Source organism: Alligator mississippiensis, chromosome 1 (genome assembly GCF_030867095.1).
Source record: "Alligator mississippiensis isolate rAllMis1 chromosome 1, rAllMis1, whole genome shotgun sequence".
Lineage (NCBI taxonomy): Eukaryota > Metazoa > Chordata > Crocodylia > Alligatoridae > Alligator > Alligator mississippiensis.
The window spans coordinates 311,656,445-311,682,057 of NC_081824.1; the positions used below are offsets into that span (position 1 = coordinate 311,656,445).

The 25,613-nt window shown below is 41.6% G+C and overlaps 1 protein-coding gene across 4 annotated transcripts in view; it reads right to left on the bottom strand.

Moving 5' to 3' along the window:
- IL1RAPL1 (interleukin 1 receptor accessory protein like 1) overlaps positions 1–25,613 on the bottom strand; it is a 1,380,155-nt gene that overhangs the window by 23,250 nt on the left and 1,331,292 nt on the right. For 3 of the 4 annotated variants that reach the window (XM_059720833.1, XM_019486306.2, XM_059720832.1), the window contains one exon: positions 6,694–6,837. The exons of the other annotated variant lie outside the window; for it this stretch is intronic. In XM_059720833.1, the coding sequence (XP_059576816.1) occupies positions 6,694–6,837 (144 nt within the window). The remainder of the gene's footprint in view (positions 1–6,693; positions 6,838–25,613) is intronic. 4 annotated transcript variants of the gene reach the window in all.

The window sequence follows — 25,613 nt, forward strand, 5'->3', positions numbered from 1 at the left end:
TGAGGTCATGAAAAGGTAGTTGATTATGGCTTGGCCTTTGATAGGGGCCCAAAGAATAGAAACATTTACAGAACATGTGGCTAAGGCCCAGAAGAAATCATGTCTTGGCAAGACATAGTCACATTTTTATTGCCTTATGAAAGGTTCTGCTCACTCACAGACAATTCTGAATATAGCAATGTTTATCTTTTGTTTTGTTTCTCCTCTATTTCTAGATTATGTAGCCTACATCTGTCTTACAGTTATAAAATGTATCCATATTACAGTAAAGTTCATATTTAAATTTGATTTTTTTCTTATAGTTATGCTGTAGATGCTATAAAACATTAATTAAGGAGAAACAAACAATAGGAGTCATTTTTCATTGAATCAATACATTTCAGGGACTCAACCCTCATGAACTTCTCATATTTAATTAAGACATTAATTGGAATGTTGTTGTTTGAATTGCACTGCATATGCAAATGATTGCTATAAACTAAAAAATGAGTTAAAATGAAACATTCTGAGAAGTAACTTTAATCTTTGTAACTATTAAGAGTTAGAGAAATAAACACTACATTTCTCTAAAGCTGATTTTATTTGATAGAATTTTAAATTGATATACATAGAATAACATTTCTTATTGGCACACTATGACAATAGCCAATTAGAACTCATATGCAGACTTATTCCATTGTTCCCTAAGGGAGATTCTGTAATTGGGCGCATGTCACTAACTTCAGTGGCAACTGCAAACTTTCTATACCTATACTTTTCTATACAGCTTAATCATTAACAAAATTACTTTGCAAGGTGCCTTGGCCACGTGCAGGAGTTGCGTCAAAAGCTGCTGATAGCTAACTCCTATTTGCAACAGAAAAGGAGCCGATAAAAGTGACAATTTTTGCCTGATCTGGCCTCTGCAAGCACTCTACAGCTGTGACCGAACACAAGTGCATGGCTGTAGAGTGCTTTAAAAGGGTCTGATCCTCTAAAAATCTGAACCTGCACTACGTGAGGGTTCAGATGAAGATGCTCCAAAATGGAGCAGCTTCAGATATTTGCATCTATGCCTCCTGCCAGCCCTGGTGCAGTTTTCGACTGGGAGGGAAAGGGACAGGTGGTAGTTTGGTTTGGGGGTTTTTCAGCCAGTGCTGAAGGGTGGAGCAGATGGATTGGAGCCTCCCTGAGGTGAGGGGACTCCAATCCACTCACCCCACCCTCCAACCTCTAGAACGAGCTCCCTCCACTCCCTTTTCCCCCCTCCCATTCTGAAAACAGAGCTGGGGCTGGGAGTGGGGAAGCGGTGTTCCTAGGGGAGAGCAGCTGCAGGCTTATGGCATTTCTAAACAGAAGCTGTATTCCTCAACCCCTGGGACCCAACAGCAAACTTCTGCAGGGTCTGGGGCATCGTTGCAACTGATAGCACTTCCTGCAAAGTGCTATGAGTTACAACAGGGAGCTGCTCTTCTGTCTGCACCTAAAGAATCTCAGAGGAGTTTTCCTTTACAGTGTAGAAAAGAAGTTACTGAATCCTTCCTTTTTCATGTCCTTGTGACAAGGTGTTTAGCAGAGTTTGCAGATTCATTGGAATATGACAAGGCCGCATGGTAAGCACTTCTGCTGTGGCCTCTAACTTGTGATCTCTGGTCACTAAATAAAACAAAGGAAGCTATTAAGACCTATGAATTACCTTCTCCCATTTAATACAGTTAAGAAATTTTATATGGATAATCCCAGAGATGCATTTGCAAGGCCTGCCAGTGTTGTCCTGTAGAGGTATTGAAAAGGATGATGTGATGATGGGAGAGGATTTACATAAACGGTACCACTCGTAACAGCAACTCTAAAGACAGAAACTACCTTGTCAAGCCTTTTTATTTTGAGAACTGATGGATGCCCAAAATCCATTGACACATTCTAAGCATGCTGATTGATGTTAAAAAAACAATCAAGAAAAGGCAGGAAAAGCCACCACAGACCTCCTAAAATCAATTAAAACAAGAGCAGTTTCTCCAAGTGAGGAAGATGAGCTGGTGGGATTACAAGGCTGACAAAAGTCCCCTAAGGCTTGAATTAGGAAGCTGTGGATGGCAACAGGGTTAAACCCTCTGGAAGACAAGAAAAAACTACAGGTCAGCGGTACAACTGCAGAGCAAAAGAAGAGATGCTCTGGCAACAGAAAAAATGGCCTGATCTACTCTCTTTAGCAGTCCCTGGTTTCTGTTCCAGCAAGGCGTAAAGACTTAGCTGTGTGACAGCCGATAGGAATTTATTCAGAGTGGAACTAAAGTCTCAGAGGTATGCAAAGTAATTCCTGAGGGATCTCAATCCTACCACCATTTGTGAGAGTCCTTAATCTACTAAAGGCCATGCATTTTCCTAAGCCTCAATTTACATGCTGTATAGAATTTGTGCTCTTAAAACAGAGGTTATTTGTACTGAACACTGAAGTGTATTAGCAATCCTGCAAGAGGTTCTGGGAATAGCAAGTAGGGCTGGTGGACAGGATATTTGTATATAAATCTTTCTATTGCATTTGCTTAATCACCATTTGTATAGTTATTTTTACCTTCAGCTTTCTTCGGTTTATTTAAATCAAGCCCCTAATGGTTGCTTTTTACTTCACTGTTCAGTGCATTTCTTAACTCCTTTAGGTGGGAGCACTGCTTTTGTTCATCAAAGTGGCTACTCTTAGTCAGTGGCTCTCATCTCATAGCTTACAGGCAACATTACCTGTGGGACCCTCTGATGTTCCATGCAGCCTCAGGGAAGTAAACAGTTAAAGCTGAAGTTGAGAAGGAGAGCAAAGTGTTGATGTTGCCCAGGACATATTATTTGCTCAGTTTTGCTTCTGAAGGAACAGTGAAGATTGAGAACTTGAAAACTTTCTGAGAACTTGAAAAGTTTCTGAAATCTGCGAAATGTTTTCACAGCTGGGGAAACAGAGCCTAAAAACCAGACACCCTAAAATCTGATATTGGAATGACTGGAGCTGGAATTTGTTATGTAAGCATATACTTATCTTTAACCATTTGAATAAGCATATCACTATTTAGTGTATCTGAACCTGGCAGACTTTGAATAATATCACTATTCACATAATTTCATAAAAGATGACACCATTGCCCAGAAGGAAATTCTCCTGGATAAAATACTTCCAAACATTCTCATTAATTTCTATGGGGCCAGAATTACATCTCCTTTTTTTTAATTACATCTGTACGTATCATATAGTTTTCCTATAATTTTCTTGTAAGACTATCATATGTACTAAGAGGAGAAGGTGGAAAGAAGTTAATTGATCATCTAGCAGCAAATTTTCATGATCACTTTACATTTTTTTCTGTTGATTGGATTACTTACATTGACTGAATCATTTTACTAGTGGGAGGAATAGCACAGGTGATCATTCTGTTCTTAACCTAGTCCTTGGAAAATATAAATAGTAAAGCCATTGTGTAAAAAATAACTGTTATTATAGCTTTGGAAAGGGATGGGATCTGGTCTAAAATCTCTCTCACTGGGGTTAGATATATAGTGACATAAAGGAGGTCATATGTTGTCAAGGTGGATTTGCTGGCAGTAGATTCTAATAATAACTAAAGTTAACATATAACTAACGTTTTGTAGACAAGGTGTTTAACAAAATACTCAGATTCTTAAATCTGTAGTTGGGCACCTAAACAAGTAGCCAGATTTTCAAAACTCTGGCCCAGAAGCTCCCAATGAAACTCAATTGTGGAAAATCCTGATCTATGTTTTCAAAGTGTTATAGACCATTCATTAACTTTCCCAATGACCCAGAAATATCACCTATATGTGAGATATAGGAAATTTGATACAGAAGTGAAACTGATTTGCCTAGGTCACAGAGTCCATAACAGACCAGGATTTGAATTCAGGAATTGTTGGCTCACAATCCCATGATTTTTCCTGCACTGTTAGATTCCCCCCATAATCTTATGAAGCTGTATGATTTCCAGTGGCATAGCAGCCAGAAACTGCAGATTCTGAGAATCTGCACGGAGTTATTTTCTGTGTATGGGGGGTTAGAGATGCAACTCCAGTTGAGTGGACTGGATTTAGTGTCTGTTTTATTTTTAAATGGCAAAAGATAAGGGAGAGATTGAGTATTTCTTAGAGAGAGTCAAGCAACTGAAAGAAGATCTTGTCACTTGGACGGAGTACGTGGGCAGATCTGAAGTTGAACAAAAAGTGAAGAATCAGCAGCTATGAAGGAACATGTTTATTTGCAGTATTTTTATAGCATTTAATCAGTTCAAATTACATTCTCTCTATGGGTTAAAGAAAGCTTTACTTTCAAATATCATGCTCTGCACACAAATGAGAATGTTATCCTGAGAAAGATGCACGTAGCAAGTGAAGAACAGTTGAGATGAGATTTGATATCTCTGATCAGAAATAAGAATGAATATTGCAATTTAAAGGATTTTTTCGCTAAGAACTTAATTGGACCTAAGCCTTCAAATGCTTAGAATCCTCTATGGATATGATCTACTATACAGAAAGAGGTTGTGAATATTTAATATTTTCTTATCCAAATATTATGCTGCAATATGACAGAATAGGACATAAATTATGGATAACCCATGGGCATATTGCTGCTACCCCTCAGGAGGTTGGGTTATAGGAGAATATTGAGATTCAGTCTTTAGTGTAGAACCTCTATAGGTTACAGTGAGGCAGAAGGCCCAACTGTAATAAAAACTAGAAAGGACCATAAGGTTACTACTACAATTTATTTTAACACAAACTGTGAGCTGTTCATCTGTAAAACACTTCCTCTGGGTCTTCTTGCATGTGTAATAATTTTAAGAACTTAAGCGAAACAGACACTTAATATTGAAAGTCCAGCTGCAGCAACTCTATCAGTATGATAGGTTTTTATTATTCTATTTGATATATTGGGTAAAGTGAAGTACATTATATTCTGCTTTAAGTCAAGAAGTAATATTTCATTTTGCATGTTACTGCAGCTTAGCACATAACATTTGCAGCTGTTTATACTGATTGTTAAAAGGACCTCTTCTCTATGTGCTGTAGAGGCAAAATTTGCTTTACTCTGAAGCTTAACTTTAAAAGGCAAGTATTTATTTTCTCTGTACAAAAGCCTGAGTTCTTAGTAAGAGAGATTTCTCTTATTTTTGCTTTTCTGTGTTTATTGTTTTTCCCCTTTGGTTACTGTTTTCAAATGGTAACTTAAAATTTCACTCAATAGACCAGCAAGTTTAAATAAATACCATGTGTATTGTTCCCTAATATCAGTTTTCTAATGACTCTGTGGCAATAATAAAACTATCTAGAGGAGAAAACATTAAGTGATTGCTATTTAAATATCTTAACTATTTCAGTATAGTATAATTGTATTATCAAATAAGCACACATGGCACATTCATGTAAAGACCATTTTATGGGGTAGAGGAGAGAATTGATCTACCTGGAAAAACAGAGTTCTTTGTAAATTCTGGGTAAGTCTGGGTATATTTTAGTTTCCTCATCTTTAGACTAAATGTAGTTATATTAATCTTCCACATTGGGTTGTTTTATGATTCAGTATCCTAAACTTGTATATCACTTCGTGATCTATCAATAGAAGGTACAGAATACTGAAATAGTTTTGTGAACACGTATGAGTAGAATACGTAAGATATTCAAATCTGACTTTGTTGTTACTGTGAGCCTTGTTTTCTTTTTTAGCCCTTTTTATATTTTTACCTTAGAGACACAAGGGGCTCAGTTCCTGGGAATTTTTGTGCAAAGATGGAGGACTCATTCTCCATCCTTAAATATTACTGTCTTCATTCATTCACCATTATGATAGACTTCCCTAACGTTCCCCAACCTGCATAGGTATATCATAAAACACAACAGGATAGTTTCTGCTTGCAACTGCTGCCTTTCACTGCAACTCATTGCCTTCTTTAAACAGCATTTCAGAAAATAAGGAGGTATCAACCATGTAGTAGCCATATGAAACAGCAAGAATGCTAACCCAATGCACCCTGCAAAATTACTGGAGACCTAAAGTTCAAAATAGTTTTCTTATCAATTGTGACTGGTTGGTGTGATTGTAAACAAATGGAAAAAATTCTTTAAAGGTTAAAAGGTTTGTAAATTGAATATTGCAAATGAATTGTGCTTAAATTGGTGTTCTTGAATTGCTACATCTGCAGGACAACAAGTTTAATCAACATTAGCCACTCTCTAAATGGTTAAGTACTTAAACTCAAGAGAATAGACTGCTGGGTAAATTCCAAAACACTCAGTACAGTTTATTGAAACTGATCAATTTAAACAAGCAGCAAATTGAGATCCACTTCAACCTCTAACACATTTACGGAATACAATTAGAGAAGACATTCCGTTGCTTATGGGAAAGTGAAGTTAGCTTTCAGTACTGACAGAAAATGAACACCTTTAATGCATCAAGATTAGTAATTTACATTTGGTGGTGGAGTAAGAATCTTAAAGATATAGGTGTCCCTTGGAAGTCTGGAAAGTAGCAACGGCATCAACCAAACAATTATTGCTTATAATCTTCTACTTAAGGGATGCATATTCAATCCACTACTTAATGTAGTGAGAAAAAAATCAGTGCTAGTGCTTCACCTTTAACATTTCTTATAGCACAATAAAACCGGGCCTTTGAAACCAAAAGACAGGCATATTTAGAGAGTGTATACTTACCTCCATCTAGTTCTTCAGCTCCAAAATGATTCCTGTAGAAGAGCATAATCTCAATCTTGTAACACTTGTAGATAGTCACTAAACAAACAAGCAGCAGCAGAATAGCACCAAGCCCACCAGCAAGCTCAACTGTATACATCAGCTCTGCAAAGAATTATAAAATGTAACAACCACATTCAGAACTGAAAGTCGTCAAAACCAAAATGCTTTTCAGCTTATATATGACAGTAACAGTGCTAGATTTTTTTTCTCATTTAGTTTTGGATTATTTATAGGAACCCTGGAAAGTATCCAGATAATGCCAGCTTGTTTCCATAGATAGATAGATAGATAGATAGATAGATAGATAGATAGATAAGAGAACTATACATCTCCCCTTGTATAAAAATGTAATTACTTATATGAAAAGTAAGCAAACTTTGTGTTGAATGTTCTGTGCTAGGTTGAAAATACATACACAAGTTTCACTGTTTTACAAAGATACAATTTGACACACTATTCATATTGTGGTTAGAGAGATAAGTGCACTTCTTTTCGGAAGATACACCCTGTCCCATATACTATACACCAAAGATAAGATACAGCTAAGATTTTTGTTGCGGTTTTTGTCTGTAGCACAGGATTACACCAAAGAATGATTTTTCTTTTTTTCAAAATACAAATAAAAATCAGCCTATGAACCCTGGCCCCTCAAACCTAAGTTATGTATTAGTATATTTGACATAGTTCCCTTATGATCTGCAATTCATCTTTATCCTCTCCTTTCTCCCTAAACAGAGTTGGCTTATGTTTAGATGTTGGAAATCATCCCACTTTGTCAGTTTTGACATTCAGATTCAGAGGAGGATTCTTCCTTTTGTTACATCATACCACTGGAGATTCCTGTGATAGATTAAGATCATTGTTTCATAGCTCTGTTCCTGAGGATGGGGATTCTAATTTAATATAGCCATATCTGTCTGTCTGACAACAGCAATTCCTTCCATGATGTCACTTATCAGATGATAAAAATAAGCAATAAGTAATTATTTTTTTCTGTATAACAAGTTCATATTCCAAAAAACATAATTAAGTTTAGTCAATTATACTGCTACTCAACTAATATTCAAATCAGAATTGTGAATGCAAAAACAAAAGATGCATTTAAAAAAGAACAGTGCAAAGTTCTAAACGTTTTTGGTTGTTTACTTTATTAAAATTTAGAGAGGAAGGATACCTTGCTATACTGCAAGAAAAGTCATTCATTTGTAATATCTCTTTCACTCAATATTGAAGAAAGACTGGGAGTTGGCTGAACTTGGAAATTGAAGAAATGCACTGTGACTGCTAAAAAGTCTAATGGGAAGAGAATATAGAGTACTACTTATTTTCATAATATGTGCTTCCAGCTGAGCAACCTGTATTGGAGTTAAGTAATGTATGCCTGCTGTTACACAAGTTACCCTTTTGGTCACTTTTATATAAAATATGACATTACAATTCAATTAAAGAAATAAAACATTAGAGAAAGAAGGCTATTTAATTTATTTTGACTATTTGACAGAAATGTATACATTCTTATTCTGTGGAAGCATCCAACTGAAAAAGGTTTCATTACTCTCCAGAAGACACAAAAAATGTAATCAAATGAAATAAGAAAGGCAATTATATTCCATGTCATTCTCTTCAAAACTGTGGTGGAAACTCTTTTGTGTTATACATTTTTAAGACGAGTACTGTGTATTCACTCTTTCAGTACTTCGCTGTTCTTTAGGGAGGAGGTTTATTTAAATAAAGTAGAAAAACAGTTTGCATAGACCTCGTAACACAATATTTTAGAAAATAAATGGAAATGGAAATTACACTGTACTGGTTTACTATAGTCTTTTTATCATTTTGTATCATATGAGATGCAGCTGTTCAGTGGGAACTAGAAAAGAGGGATTTAATATTCTAGGTTGCTAAGTACAAAACACACCACTTATGTGCCTACTGTTATAATGTATTAAAGGCAAGGAAAAACTTTACAAATGGAAAACAAAAAGTTCTCTAAAATTAATGATTGGGAGATTAGATGGGGAAAAAAGCCCTGCAGGTAGCATTCTTTCAAATTTCAGCATGCAGGCAGTCACACTAATACACTGCATCACAACTAGAACTTTTGCTAAGAACAGTTCTCTTTTAAAGTACATTTTGGAGCAGCTTTCACTATTATAATTCTAAAGGTTTCTAGGGCATGTATTTTTTTCTTTTAATATATTTAATCTGAATTCACATAACACTATCCCATAGTCATTATGCCAGCTGAATGAAATTGCAAAATTCATAAGATTTGCTAAGGGTACATGCAGACGCCACATTTAGATCAACTTAACTAGGGTTAGGTTGATCTGTGCACCTGAGGAGGTGAGCTAAGTTAGACTGGGAATGGGATAGCCTGATCTAGTGAATGTCTGCACATACTTGGAGCATGGCCTCAGGACTGGGGAAACCCAGCTGCTCACCCCATCCCCATCCCCAGGGCCATGCTCTTTCAACCCCCTCCCTCCCTATCTCCCTGCCTGGGCTATTTTTAGCCCCCTGACTTTTCCACCCCCAGGCAGACAAACCCCCTACCATGGACCCATAACCCTGCTATAGAACTGCCAGTCCCCCTGCTCCTATCAACACCCTCACCCCCTTGTACCCACCAACCAACCCCATGTACCCTCTAGTCCCTCCTGACCCCACCTGTCCCTCCCCCCACTCAGACTTACTTAGACCAGGTTCCTGGCATGGCTTCTGGCGAACATCTACACATGCCACTTCTGATATAGGGCGTGGTGAATGTCTGTGCATACCCTGAGTATCCCTAATAGACTGACAATTTGTTTTTATATCCATTGCTGCCAAATCCACCCAGCGCCAGGATCATTCTTGAACATACTGAATTGTATGTTGGTTTCTAAGCAGACAGTTTGTGGGCTACATTTCAACATATGTAGCCAGACTGCTGCTCCAAACTGACAAGCATGCATTGGGCCTTAGAGAGATTAGTGGTCAGTGTGTGCCAGACTTGGACTGTAGAAAGGAAGGCTGTAGGCCTGGTGGAAAGGCTGTCCTATTGTGTGAATCTGGACAGGTCCATTTCTCTCATTCTTCCTCATTTTACTCATCTGTAAAATGGGAATCACATTTCTGACCTCATGCTTTTAGCCATACTGATGAAAAGCTACATATGAGAGTTGAGTATGATGATGAGGAGGAGGTAGGGACCACTTTTACTTAAATATAGCAAGACTAGGAAGGCATAGCTATCTTCACACTGATAAGGCTCTCAGTATTTTCTTTCATGTAAAAATGTTTGAGACCTGTTTTTGCAGCTTGTATTCTACTCTGTTTGAAGCCTGATCTGATTTTTTCAGTTTCCTGGAGTGGCAACATTTAAAAAAGGTTCTGTTTCAGCACAATTCTGCATCAGAGGAGAGAAACAAAAAATGCAAACCTTTTAAAATCTGCTTAGCCTTTGTGTTAGGTAGTTAAAATTATGTCACCTTCCTTTAAGGGACTGAGACTGAATAGTGAAAACAGTAAAGAAAAATTACCAGGCAGAACCTTAAGGGAACTGGCATTCTGTTAAACACAACAAATGAACAAGTGCCAAAGAGCTACGTTCAAGAGTACAGCAATCATTTAGTTACAGGCAATTAACAATAGTCCTTCAGTAGCACAAGAACAGGTCTACTCTAAGGGAAAATGCATTGATTACTGCTGTGGTAGTAGATTGGTTTCTGAATAAATTGCTTCAATTTAAAACAAGATTTGCTACAAGCATTTTGACCAATAGCTACATTTTTTTTTTTAGCAGGATGGTTTGGCCAAGCAACCCAGTGAAAGGAACAGCTAATTAAAATAAAGTACATGCCCTCTCTAAACATACTGAATGATATGGCTGGTAATAAATGCACTCATTTTATACTAATCCTACCATAATTATCAGGTGCACTTCTGGGATCCATCTTTGATCTGCACCTGGCTTTAATTTTTGATAAATCTCTTCCCTCAGTGTCACATAGGTAATTTACTTATCATTAACTGGAGTGTACAGAGAAGTAAATAAAAGAAAAAGGTACACTCAAGGCTTCATACCCATGACTTATTTGGCATGTTTTGGAGACTTTATATTTAATGATTTGTGATGATTTAAAATTTTTTTTCTTTTTGTTACTTCATCTTTAATTGATCTGTTAAGTTAAAAAACTTCAAATCATCTTTTTGTGATTGATAATTGTATGAGGATATAGGATTTATAGTCATACTTTTCCAAAATCCAATTACAGTAGTATCTCAGGATCCAGTCTTACAATAACTTAAGCAGATTGCTTAACTTCATGAACTGTAAATAATCCCCCTGAAGTCACTGGGACTACTCACAGACACTCAAATCAAGCACAAGCACAAATCATGGTAGTATTGGAGCTTAACCTATTTTATTGAAATTATTCTGCTTATCTTGGGCAATCAGCTCACTAATTTTGTCTAGGTAGACAGACTTGTTCTGTTAAATGAAATGTAATTGTAATGGGTATTATTCCAAAGGGTAATTCTTGAAGAAATATTGACTAAAATTTATATCCATTGTGTTCTGGAACAAAATGAGTTAGACAAAAAGGGCTTTGATTGTTGATGGAAAGAATAACTTGTCAAACAATGGGGTTCTAGGTGGATGCAACAGGGTGGCCTTCTCGTCAGGTCTCCGCCAGCTGCCCTGCTCCTGGGGTAACCACCTGTTTCACTCACCTGCCATGCCTTGATAGAAAAATATGAGAGTTGTTACTAAGATGGGAGGCTACCCATTACTCACTCTGCTGACAAGGGCCTAATACCTGCTCTGACCTCCCCTCCGTGGGTTCCACGCCTCATAGACGTTGTTCTGTGCGTGCTACTTCCCTGGCCTATGACCAGAACAAACTGGGCACACAGTTGTAGCTCTTCTCTACAGCCCCAGAAAGCCACTCACATGCCACCCCTCTCTCACCGGGGTCCCACTTACTCCACTGGCTCTCACCCAGCCTGTTTCATACTGCCCACTCTCAGGACCACACTCATTGTGCCTGGCCTCACCGAGCTTCAGGCTTAGCTCTCCTCACCTTGGTCAACCCCAGCACCGTCTATTGGGTGTCTCACACTATCCTCACCTGAGCGTTGACTGAGTGATTCAACAACTATAGGCCTATTTCACTCCTGGCCTCTTGCTGGGCCACTATGCCTCCTCAGTCACCCATACTCATGGGGCCATTCTAATCATCACCCCTCTCACTCGGGGTCTCTCTAATCATCGCCCTCTCACTCAGGGTCCACTCGCACCCCCAGGCTTTACTCTGCTGCCTGGGCACAGCCCTAGATCCCTTCTCCAGCCTGAGCTCTGCCTCAAGGCTCCTTAATGGGCCTGGGCTCCCCCTGTTCATTAGGGCAGCACCATGGCTGTGTGCCTGGGGTTATAAGGTGCTCTGACCCACCTTTCACTGGGGAGGTAATGTCCTGGCATTTCCTGGGTGCTCCCATGCCACTATGAGCCCCACTAGACCACCTTTCCCCCACAGGGTGCAGTTTTATGTCTTACCCAGGACAAACGATTCACCTCCACCCAACAGCCCCTGCCCTTACCTCCTGATATTCCCAGAGCAGCCTCTCAGCCTGATGTTACCTCCTTCCTTCCTGCAGTAAACTGCAGCCCAGCTTATATCACTGGGCCAAAATGGCTGCCCTAATCAGGCACCCGGCTACTACCTGTTTTTTGCCCTTAAAGTGGCAGGCATGAAAGGTGCACTGTCACAGTGGATAATAAATGTTATTTAGAAAGTAGGGAGAGGACTGGCTGACAGCTGGCTGACATAAGGAGAAGAGTGGCTAACAGACTGTCTAACAGCTTCTTTGGGTCATGTGACAGACACTGTCACTGAAAATCAGGCAGGGGTTAGTTTAGGGGAGACAGGGACATTTCTTCTTGTTGAAATGTGACAAATAAAATCTACTCTTAATTAAGACAACTGGATACTGTTAGTGGTGAACAACCATAAGTGAGCATCATAGCATGATTCTGTACTCAATTATAGTAGAATCTGATGTGCTTATTAGCTTGTGTACAGAGTCATAAGCAAAGGAGGTGATGATTTCTTCTGACACAAAAAACACTAACATGTACCCTGAAGGTTACTGATCTTAGTTACAGCTTTGATAACAATTTTTTTTTGCAATCAAGTGGCTCCTTTTTTGTTCATTACTGTTGGCAGAAGCCAAAATTATCTTCTTTCATACTTTAGAACCATCCACAATATTTCTCTTCTATGTATTTATCTCTTATTTATTTATGAAACAAATAATCAAGTTTAGGAATGTATATATTTCAACTCTACGAGAGTTGTTTTTGTATATGTACAGTGCCCAGCATATTAGCACCCAGCATATTAGAGCCAAGTCCTCCTCAGTCTCTGGGTGTTATTAAAATATGAATATTAAACAACAATAAAATCAAACCCTGAAAGATGATATTTTTATTTATTTTCAGAATTGAATACCTGTTCCCAGCAGAACAATTATGCTGACTACTTCCGACAGAATGTTAACTCAAGTAAGGTATAGAAAATAAAGGCAAACGCTATAACACAGTATTTAAATTACGGCTGTCAATCGTGATTAATATTTTGATTGTTGTTCATGTTCATTTTTTTAATGTGTTAATTGTGCATGTGGTTTTGGAGCCTGTGCCCAAGCTCCATTCTGCTGCCATCACTGCTGCCTCCAGGCCGCCCCCTGGATTTGTGCGTGGGGTGAAGGCAGGCCACCATTGAGGCCTGGGGCTCTGCACCCTGCTGCCATTGCCTTGGAAGCTGTGCGCTGGCTGTGCCTGCCTGGTGGAGCAGCTCAGCAGCAGTGGGGCACAGAGCCCATCCCACAGCAGCAGCCTGGCTCTGCCCCATGCATAAATCCAGGGGGCACATGTCCCCCCATGAGGCTGCATGCAGCAGTGGAAGCGACCTCCCTCTATGTCTCTGGACAAGCTGTGGCTCCGTCCCATGACCTGCTCTGGCCCCAGGGCCCCATTTACCCCAGCCCCTCCCCCTGCCTCTGCCCCATTCCCTCCCTCACTATGGGGGCCTTGATCTACCCCCCCACCTCTTCCTTCCTCCATGCCCCTCCCCCTCCACAGACTTACCTGCTGGGTGGTACGTGTGTGTGTGTGTCTCTATATCCCTCACTCCCAAGCCTCGGCCCCCCCAACCCTGCTGCCACCCCTTACCCCTGAATCACAGTACCCCACATCCTTCCAGGGTACATGGGAACACCCCTCCCTGAGCTCCAAACCCCACACACAAATTTGTGCTTCCCACACCTTCACAAATTCCCTCCACATATACACACCTCACACCCACCCCCACCCCAACCATACAAAGTATCTGCATTATTTTGCATAACTTTGCATTTCTGTGCATAATTTTGAGTTTTTAACTGTGAGATTAAAATTTCATAGATTTCATAGACATTAGGGCTGGAAGGGACCTCAGAAGATAGTTGAGTTCAGCCCCCTGCCCCAGGGGCAGGAAGTCAGCAGGGATTATAGGATCCCAGCAAGATAAACATCCAGATGCCTCTTGAAGGCATTCAAAGTAGGTGCTTGGGGCTTTCAAAGTAGGTGCTTTGATTAATCAAAGCAAATCATGATTAATTGTGACTAATTTGTTTAATCGTGCAACTAATCATGATCAAATTGTTAATTGTTTGACAGCCCTAATTTAAATATAGAACATTACATTTTCAAGAGAGTTTATATTTAAAATTAATTTAAAAAATGCCTCAAGATGACACTGTATTAATATCTACTTAATTCCCCCAAATAAATACCTGATGTGTGACAGAGAGGTAGTTACCCCTGTTAACCTGAGGTCAGGCAAAAGATAAGGTAAAGATGCACCTTATAGGCTAAGTGACTCAGAGGTGTGTAAGCTTTTGTAAGCAAGAGCTTAGTTCATTAGATGCTATGTATAACATAACACATTGCTGATTAGGAGTGTTTCTTGTTGCTCGGTCCAATGAGGAAATCAGGAATCCTACACAATTATTTCTTTTAGATCCTCTAAAAGAAACAAGTATAAGAATCACTGCGAGGTACTAAACTGTGGAGGAAAATAGAATACCAATAACGTAAGACTATGTACAGTTCTGTTTTCATTTGTTTCTGAGGATGACATTAAGGAATAATTTAGTTCTGCATAGCCTATAAGGACAATGTGTGACCTTTTATTTAAAAAATATTTCCCTTCTCTCCTGTAAAGTTTAGATATGAGACCATGTGGGTGTTGTACAAAGAGGGAACATTAGAATAGGGGGCTATAAAAATGTTTAAAGGAGAAATCTAATTCACATCCCAACTTGAAGAAAACCAATACTTTAATTCAGGAGCAAACTTATTACTCTCAGTTAGCTCTCCCATTGAGATGCCATACCACAGCTTTCCAGAGAAGAGAAATAAAAACCACCTCAGTGGCTTATGAAGAAATTACACAGAATGTCTTAGGCTACATTCTGTTCTCAAAACATACCACTGATTTTACCTGAGACTACATATAACAGTGGTATGTCATCTTTGGACCCTGGGATGGGAACGAGATTGATTCTCATATTTACATATGCCATCAGTGTCTGACATAACTATCCCATTTGTAGTACAGTTGGAGTATTATTGTAATCATGATGGTCTAGGAAATATGCAAAAGGCAAGGATTTTTCTGGCAATATTCTGTATTAGACCAATAGCATAGGTGGAAGAAATATTAGACAAGTGTTCAGGCATAAGATCTGAGAAAAAGGCAGACACAGTTGTAATTAAGTAACACAGAACAATGGCCTGGGTATAACAGCATAGCCATTATGGTCTTGTAAGAGATACCACCAGAAAAATACTTACCTCTTGCAAGTATTCCACTTTGAATTGTTCAATGAAAACAGAACACCCAGAACTTTCTTAAATGGCTGCCAGGAAAAATATTTTCTACAATTACTTTCCAGTGCAGAGAAGGAATGAATCTCTCTCTAATGCCCTGACAGAGAGGAACCCGGAGAAGCTTAGCTAGTAGATAAACAAAATGTTTTGTATAATAGAAGATATACAATTGTAAATACATTAACAGACACGGTAGTTCAGATTTTTATGATAATGGAGTTTTGTTTCTATTGGGACTTACATTTTTGCCTAATTGCTGAAGTAATTAGGATCAATTAACAGAAATCATAGTGCAAAACCTGTTAGTAACATCTCTCATATGATGAGCTCCCATCAAAAATCTTGGAAGTCTTATAGAATTACGGTACATTGCAGCAAAGGGAACTGCAGTTTGTTTCTTGTCTCACTCTTGTCTTAGCCATCACTCAGTCTCACTTTATAGAATACGGACCATAATCAGGTTCTAATGACTGGAAATGCTTATGAGAGCAGTAATTTAGCTTAGTCAAGCTCCTTACCTCAAAAAAAAAAAGATCTACATATGTCATGCTGCTGATATTCCAGTTAAGACTTTGTCACCAGTTCCATTATTAATGCTTCAGTACTTAATTCTTAGCATAATGACATTTTTATCATGAAAGGAATTCTGATACCAATATATATAGATGGGTGCAAAAATACAATAAAATAAAATACAGAGGAAATGTGTGGAGTCAGACATGAATCCAGAGAAGACAACAAGCTTTGAAATAAGCCTACCCGTATTTCATCAACATATGTTATTGGCCCTAGGTATTTTTTGGTATTGAAATGAAGAGTGGGCAATCATCTATACACCAGCTGAGATTTAAGCTCAGTGACTTAGTTGAAAACACTGAAGACTTTCACCAAAAATGCCATGAAAAAAAGCAATAAATAATTCTTACCTGTTAATTGTTTTTTGTGATCTGGCTGTGCAGTGAGACAGCCCTTCTCCTCTAGTGAGGTAGGGATAGCCAATGCCTTCCTTGGATCTTTCTGGCACTTCTTCAATAATTTGCTGTTGATGATTTCCATAGCCAAAAGCACAGTTAGTTACTGCCCTAACCTAACTAATGAAAATCATTTGCTAGAAAGAATATTAATGGATTATAGGCAACTGAGGAACTGATGGAATACAAATGAAGTCCTCTTGGGAAGAAAAGCAGCAGCCTTGAAGCAGCTTCAACTATTCAGCTAGGGACACACTGGTGAGTGAGGGAGTGCTCTTTGATCCTGACCTATGCAATGAATGTCTGCACTCGGACAGCAAGACCACAGAAAACAATTATAGCCAGTCTGCCAAGCAGACAATGTGTAGTGATGGACAATACCTCCAGATACAGTTAGCAGAGACCTGGAACAGAATGATTATTTGAGGGCATGGAACAGAACTGAGGAACCATTTATCATGGCAGAACTGGCCTGAAGTTTCAAAGTGCGCTGAAGCCCCCACATTATTTTGACAGTATTTTGTGAAAGTCTGCAGAGATTCATGGGTGACTGCCTTTCACAATTCCTCTGTCAAACTTCTATCTCTCTCTGCCCAACTAAACAAATAAACACTGATTTTTACAAAAAGTCATAAGTGTTTGCCATACAGTTTATAGTCTAGTTACAGTGATCCTAGATATTTGTTATCCTTATTTTATGGTTTTGGATAGGATGTAAATGGTCTCTGTTTTTCTAAGTGAAGATACATGTTAAAGGCATCTCTGATATTAATGGCATATAGAATGGGTAAGCATCCTAACCCTATAATGACGGGTGAGATGGAAGTTTGGAAAAGTTGTAACTTAACATGAAAAGGTTTAATGAAAAGAGTACATAAGTCTAAGAAATATGTATTATGTTCTTGCAAATGACAGAGCAAGAAAAGAAGAGCCAGATGTTTTACTTGCTGAACAAAACTACTAGGTAACAAACTAGGAAAGACAATCTATATTCAACTCTGTGATGATGTTTGAAGGCATTTCTGTATGGGCAGGACATTTTTTTTCTAGTATAAAAGATTCTCATCTTGGTGTTCGAAGGCCTCCATTTTGCCTTTAGTCTGATTTTCAGCAGTGCTGTAAAACTGTAGCTTTCAAAGACTTCACTTACACTATTAATGCAAGTTCTGATAGTCATATCTGTCTGATAGCCATGTATCTGCTCTGATAGGTTCCAAGTGAAGTTTCATCAACAGGGTGGCCAACTCCAAGAAAACCCTTTTTTACTGGCAATCTGCAAGCTTTTTACTGACAGCCAAACTTTTTACTGACACATTTCTTATGTTTTACATAATGTAAATGTAACTCTTCTGCCAGGCCATGTCCTGTTGCCAGGCCCTAGTGAGAAGGGCTGGGTTGAAATTTAGGGGTTTAACATTAACCATAGTAAGCAAGTTTGGTTGCCAGTTTAAAAAAAAAGTGTCTTGGGTTGGCAACCCTACTTGACTGCAGTGATGGTTTTATGGTTTTATACAGTGCCCCACCCCACACATCTTTCAGAGGCTTCCTACTCACACCCACACCTTGATGTACCCAACTGTACCCCAAGTCAGGATCCCCCCCCCCCCCCCCAGTTTATACCCCAGCCCTGACCCATTCCAGCACAGGCCCCACCAAAAGTCTAACCAGCAGTATTACAGGCAGCTTGGAATATAGCAGCACTAGCACATGCCTGAGAAAGTGCTCTCTGCAGGGTGCTGAACCACTACTAAGATACCAGGTGGTGCTGCTGTGCTTTACCTGGTGGAGCTTTAATTAAACAGTAGCTGCTTAATTTCTTTTCTCCTGACAGCTAAAGTTTTTTATGGACTTTACTGACAGCCATTTTTATTTTTATTTTATACTGAAAGTCAGTAAATGTACTGACAGCTGGCAACTCTCATCCCTCACCCTATAAAAATGTAAGCCTGTACACCATACGATCGCTCTTTCACTTCCCACAGGCTAGGGACAGAAATTATACATAAACCAGTATAAGTGCTCAGAAGCCAGTTCAAATCTATAACACAACAGAAGCTTAGTGCACATAAATTTCTTTCAAAAAGGCTGAAACTGGTTTAAGATAAAGCTGGATGGATGTTGTAACAGACTGAACTGGTTTAGGTTAAATCAGTTTATTGAACTTCTGTCCCAGATATCCTCCAGATTCAAGTAACTTACAGTCCCCCAGCATCCCAGGATGCTTTGCACCTCCCCCGCAAGCCTCCCTCTCAGGGTGGGCAGACTAGCATTGGCCCAAGATGTCTGTTTCAGTTGAACAGGGAGATGTGCTCTAGCACTGTCCCCTGCACCTTTGGCTTCTGGCCTGGGCCACTACAGGCATATGGCTGCATATCCAGAATCAAAAGTAAATGTCTGTTCACTCGCTTATTGGTTCAATCTATGCAGCTTAGATTAAACTGCGAAGATTGAGTCAGTTCAGCCTCAGGCTTTTTGACTGCCTGTACTGACTCATAATATCTACAGAAACCTCATCTTTTGCAAATAACCTCCTGATGGGACCAAGATTGACTAAATGGAACACTGGCTCCTGGTAGAGGTGTACCAATACATTGGTCTGATATTGAATCAGCACCAATATAAAGAAAATTTGTTGTATTGGATATCGACCCAATGTGGCTGATAGTTTGGCCAATAAACGCCCACACTGCGTGCAGCCTCAGCACAGCATGGAGCAGAGACGGCAGCGTGGAGAACTGCCTCCAGCTGGTAAATTGGCAGGAGAGGGAGGAGGAAAGGGACGTGGGGAGCAGATCAATGCCCCTGCTGTGAGGGAGGGAGGGGCCAGGGGCAGATGCTGGCCAGGAGGGTGGGGGCGCTGGACAGAGGTACAGCTCTAGGAGGGGGGTGGCTCCTGCCACTGCTTGCATCCCTGGGGCGGGGGTTTGTACCTCCTGGATCTGCATGGGGTGGGCTGCAGCCGGAACTGCGCAGGGCTCTTCTTGGCAGTGGCTGGGCTCAGAGTGGATGCCGGTGGCACTGGGAGGGTCTGTAGTCACCTCAAATTTTGCCAAAGCTCTGCTCCTAGCCCTGCACCACAAGGCACAGCCCAGCTCCATGTCCTGCCTCCACTCATGTGCTGGGAAGAGCCAAAGCTGTGCCGGGTGGCTGGCGGCAGCAGTGGCACTGGGAGTGGAGCTGCAGCAAAACTCTATTGGTGCACCCCTGGCTCCTGGGACTGAGAAATTAGGGAACAATTTTCCTCAATACTTTTAGTCCTGGATTTTCCTCCTAAAGCTATATATTTCCCTGTCTATAGAAATATCAGAGAAAGGTCCCCAAAAGCTGCAAAAATGACATTGGCTGTTACATGCTTTAATAGTTGCCCATATAGCAGATAGGCCACATAAAATGCTGTTTTATGTTAGTATATTGGTTTGGCTTTTTAATCATATAACATAAAAATTATGACATGGTAAAATTTGATAATTTTCATTACGGAGTTTTAATTTGCTAAAATGTACAGTCAAGAATTTCCAACAACTGACAATGTAATTAGATACTACCTTATAATTCCACTTTACTAAATAATTAAATAAAACCATAGAAATAAAACTCATGACAAGAGAGCATGTCATTTTTCAGAATGCCATTATACAAGAATAGCCTGTTATTACCTATGTAAACCCTGGGCCGGCCTTCTTGAATTAAAAACCTCATGAAAAAAACTTACAGTGTGATCCACTGATGAGATCATCTGTCATTTGTGTTTAGAAGCCTATCAGTAGCAGTAGTCTCAAAATCTATTTCTAAAAAGTTCCAGTATTTAGTTGAACTTTTACCAATAATTACTACAAATTATAAATGATAGAAAGCTACCCTATATGCACAGATATCATTGATAATTCAGAAAGTCAGCATTAATATCTAACCAGTATATCCCTCTTCCTTTGGATATAGAGGGATAATCTGAATAATGGTGTCTAGAAGTCTTCGAAGGAGGGAAGGACGTCAAGACTCCTAGGTTTTCCTCTCACTGATACCCTTTATTAATTGAGGAAAATCATGTATGCCAGAGGTGTCAAACATACAGCACACTGGGCTACCAGCACCCAGATCACCAGCTCTGTGCACCCAGATCACCACTGCTGGAGGCCCTCAGGACCCCAGGTAAGGCTGCTGGTCCCAGCCTCCCCTACCCCTTCCTTCTCATGCCTCAGAGCATGCATGCATTTGTGTTCACCAGAGAGAAGTAGCAGCAGCATAACTATGTGCTGTTGCTATTTGTCCCCAGGGAAACGCATGTGCATGCTCCTCTGGATGCGCCCATAGAATGCTGAGCCCTTACTCCTATATCTAGGATCTGTATACAACATGTGGGGAGAGTTAAATGGTCTAAGTAGGTTCCCACAAATGCTAGCAGGCTTGTTGACAATTTTAGGATAGTATAGATTAATACATTAAAGTATGTTCAAGTTTTTCTTACTTGGAGAAAACAAAGAATAGAAAAGCCAAGTTGAGGGGCCTCTCCTCAGAGACTTGGGAGCCAAAGTCTGGACTGAAGGCAAGTACCTCCCAAGTTCAGATACCACAGCAACCTGAAGCAAACTTTCTCCTGAAGATGTTGCCTAAGGCCATGTACTAGCACTACAGGTGCAGACAAAAATGACAATATTCATCCAATCTGGCTACAGAAAGCAGTTTATAGCTTTGACCAAACACAAATGCATGGCTGCAGACAGCTTCAAGAATGGCTGATTGGGTGAAAATCTGACCCTTCATTGCATGATAAAGACACTTAAAAATGTAGTATCTTTTGTAACTTGAGTCTGTGTTGTTTTCAGCCTGGAAGGGAGGAAAGGGAGCAGAGGGAGTTGACTGGGTTTTTTTCAACCTCTCCTCAGAGGATGGGGTAAGTGAATTGGATCCCTCCCATCTTGAGGGGCTCCAATACACCAGCCCCATGCTTCAGCACCATCTGGGGAGCCCCAAGAATGAGCTCCCTCCACTGTCTTTCCCCTTCCATTCTGAAAACAGTGAGCACTGGCAGAGAGCCATGGCTGTTGCTATGGAAACCGGGCTGCAAACTCCCAGCCCTGCCCCCTGGAACCAACAGTGAACTTCTGTTTGCTCTGGGGTAACAGTTGTAACTCAGAATGCTTTGTAGTACTTTGTAGCACTTCTGCTAGCACCCTACATTTCTACCAGTTGAATTCTCATTCTTTTAGTAGAAACTACAAGTGTACAAGCATTTATTCTCTTTCTCTTAGATTAAAAATGGTGGGTCCAGGAGAAAAATAACCCAATGTCAACCAGTTAGAAGTTGCTCTTGGGAAAAGTTCTCTCAGGACAATGAACAGTCATATGCTTTCCCATGTTTTAACCCCTCCCAAAGACCAGGAGGAGTTAAGCCATGGGAGTTAAGCCAGTCCAGCTGGAGAACAGGTATGAGGCCCTGGTGACACTGAAGGAGGAGGAAGGAGAGGAGGAAACCTCTGGAGAGTAGGCCACTCCATGCACTGAACACACTGAAGGAGGCAAGTTGACCCAGAAGAAGAGACGCTGAGTGCTTGTCATAGGCGACTCCATCCTGAGGGTCCCATCTGTCTCCAGGATCCCTTGACATGTGAGGTCTCCTGTCTGCCCAAAGCGAGGATTCAGGATGTAATGGAGATGATTCAGGCCATTATCCGGCCCACTGATTACTACCCCATGGTACTAATTCATGTAGGCACTAATGATGCGGCCAGGAGATGCCCAGATCATCTGATGAAGGACTACCATGCTCGGGGGGGGGGGCAAGCTGAAGGAGACAGGGGCACAGGTGGTCTTCTCATCTCTCCTTCCAGTGAGCAGATGTGGACAATGCCATGAGACCTTCATCAGAGAGGTCAACTTGCGCCTTTGGGAATAGTGTCTCAAGGTGGGCTTCGACTTCTTGGACCATGACCCATACTTCAAGACAAGAGACATGCTCGGGTGGGATGGGCTTCACCTCTCCCCCAAAGGTAAGCGTGTGTTCTCTTTCAGGTTGGCTGATCTCCTCCAGCAGGCTTTAAACTAGGCTCCTTGGGGGAAGGGGAGAATGAGGTTGGAGGGAGCCTTGGAACACCAAACCAAGTGTTGCCCACAAGAACAGCCCAGCCAAGACTGATGATGGACACAAGAAATACCCAGGTAAGAGACAGGGGCCTGGACAGTCCTGTGATTAGCGGGGTGGTGCATACACCTTCAGGAGGCCTTAAATGCCTCTACACTAATGCTCACAGTATGGGGAACAAGCAGGAGGAATTTGCCCTCCTGCTAGCTAACACAAACCCAGACATAGTGGGGCTCACTGAAACATGGTGGGATCCAATGCATGACTGGGCAGTGAACATCAAGGGCTATATGCTGTACAGGAGGGATAGAATAGGGAGGAAAGGTGGGGGTGTGGTGCTCTATTTTAAAGAAAAATTCACATCCTCAACAAGCAGCACTGGGTCAGAGGAGGGGCAGACTGAAGTGCTCTGGGTCAGAATATAAGGGGTTTGGGGGGAAAGGGACTTAACAGTGGGATTCTACTACAGACCACCCAACCAGGGAGACGAGCTAGACTGGGAATTCTCAGGTCACCTCGTGGAGGCAGTTAAGTCAAAGGATGTGGTCATCATAGGTGACCTAAACTATCTGGACATTTGCTGGGAAGAACAGTCAGCCAGGTCTAACCACTCACATAGGTTCCTAGCTATGTTACAGGACCTCCATCTAACCCAGGAGGTGCACATTCCCACTAGGGGAAATGCCTTGTTAGACCTGGTCCTGGCCATAAGTGACGACTTGGTGAAGGGACTGTGGGTGCTCGATCACCTGGGTGATAGTGATCATCGCCTATTGGAATTCACCATCCAGTGCAGGGTGGCAAAGGCCTGCAGCAAGACAGCAGCCCTGGACTTCGGGATGGCAGATTTCACTGAGCTAAGGAGACTAGTTGGGGAGGCACTGAGGTCCCAGAGGGGTGGGGAGTTGGGAGTCCAAGAAGAGTGGTTGTTCCTGAAGGAGACGATCCTCCAAGCCCAAAGGGTGGCAATCCCGACATGGGTCAAAGGGGGCAAGAGTGCTCAAAAGTCCCCATAGCTAACCAAAAGCATCAAGGAATGTCTCAAAGCTAAAAAGGAGGTGTACACCCAATGGAAGGGAGGGGCCACCACCAGGGAGGTCTATACCTCCATTGCTCAGGATTGTAGGGGGGCTGTTAGGAAGGCCAAAGTGAAGATGGAACTGGGACTAGCAATCTGGATCAAGGATAACAAATCCTTTTTTAAATACATACCCGGAACCTTCTTTGTACCCGCTAACGTGGAGTCTCTGCAGGACATGCTAGGAAATCTGGTGGTCTCACCAGATGACAAAGCTAACCTATTTAACAATTCCTTTGCCTCCATTTTTCTGAGCAGGGACCAGGTCATACCCCCCCCACTGGGATCCCCGATGGTCCCAGGGGAGGCACAGCCAGGCCCAGGGAAAGAGAGGATCTAGTCAGGGAACTTCTGGTGGGACTAGAAGTGTTCCAATCAGCAGGTCCTGATGATCTCCACCCCAGAATGAGGGAATTAGCAGAGGTCATTCCGGGACCCCGGCACAGCTTTATGAGCACTCGTGGTGCTCTGGTGAGGTGCCAAAGGACTGGAAAAAGGCCAATGTGGTCCCTATTTTGAAAAAAAGGGAGGAAGGAGGGCCCAGGAAATTATAGGCCTGTTAGTCTTACCTTGGTCCTGGGGAAGCTCTTTGAGAAAATTATCCAGGTGCACATCTGCAAGGGGCAAGCAGGGGAGTGTATGCTTAGGGGCAACCAACATGGATTCATTAGAGGCAGGTCCTGTCAGACCAACTTGGTGGCCTTCTATGATCAGGTCATAAAGTCCTTGGATGCAGGTGTCGCAGTGGACGTAGTTTTTCTGGACTTTAGGAAGGCCTTCGACACTGTCTCTCACTCCATTCTCATTAAAAAATTAGGAGATTGTGGTGTCAATGCCTACACAGTCAGATGGGTCACCAATTGGCTGGAGGGTCACACCCAGATAGTGATGGTGGATGGGTCATTTTCATCTGGAGGGATGTGGGCAGTGGGGTCCCCCAGGGCTCGATCCTGCACTGTTTAACACCTTCATCAGCGATTTTGATGAGGGGGTGAAAAGCGCCTTGTTTAAATTCGCAGATGACACTAAGATGTGGGGAAAAGTGGGCACGCTATAAGGGAGGGACAGGCTGCAATTGGATCTGGAGAGGTTACAGGGTTGGGCAGATGAGAATAAGATGGGATTGAATACTGACAAGTGCACCTAGGGAGAAAAAACTAGCTGCATACTTACAGGCTGGGGAACTCCCTTCTCATCAGCACAGAGGCAGAAAAGGATCTTGGAGTCACTATAGATTCCAAGATGAACATGGGCCGCCAATGTGAGGACGCAGTCAGGAAGGCTAACCACACCTTGTCATGTATCCACAGATGCATCCGAACAGGTCCAAGGAGGTGATCCTCCCACTCTATATGACATTGGTCAGGCCACAGTTGGAGTAATGCATCCAGTTCTGGGTGCCGGACTTCAGGAGGGATGCGGACAACATCGAGAGGGTCCAGAGGAGGGCCACTCGCATGATCAGGGGCAGCAGGGCATGCCCTATGAGGAGAGGCTATGGGACCTGAACCTGTTCAGCCTCCACAAGAGAAGGCTGAGAGGGGATCTGATGGCTGTCTATAAATTGGCCAAAGGAGACCAGCAGGCAATGGGAGAGTCCCTGTTCCCCCGAACACTACTGGGAGTAACAAGGAATAATGGACATAAGTTGACGGAGAGTAGATTCAGGCTAGACATCAGGAGGCACTACTTCACACTCAGGGTGGCTAGGATCTGGAACCAACTTCCAAGGGAAGTGGTGCTGGCTCCTGCCCTGGGGGTCTTTAAAGGAGGCTAGATAGACACCTTGCTGGGGTCGTTTGATCACAGCATTCTTTCCTGCCCATGGTAGGG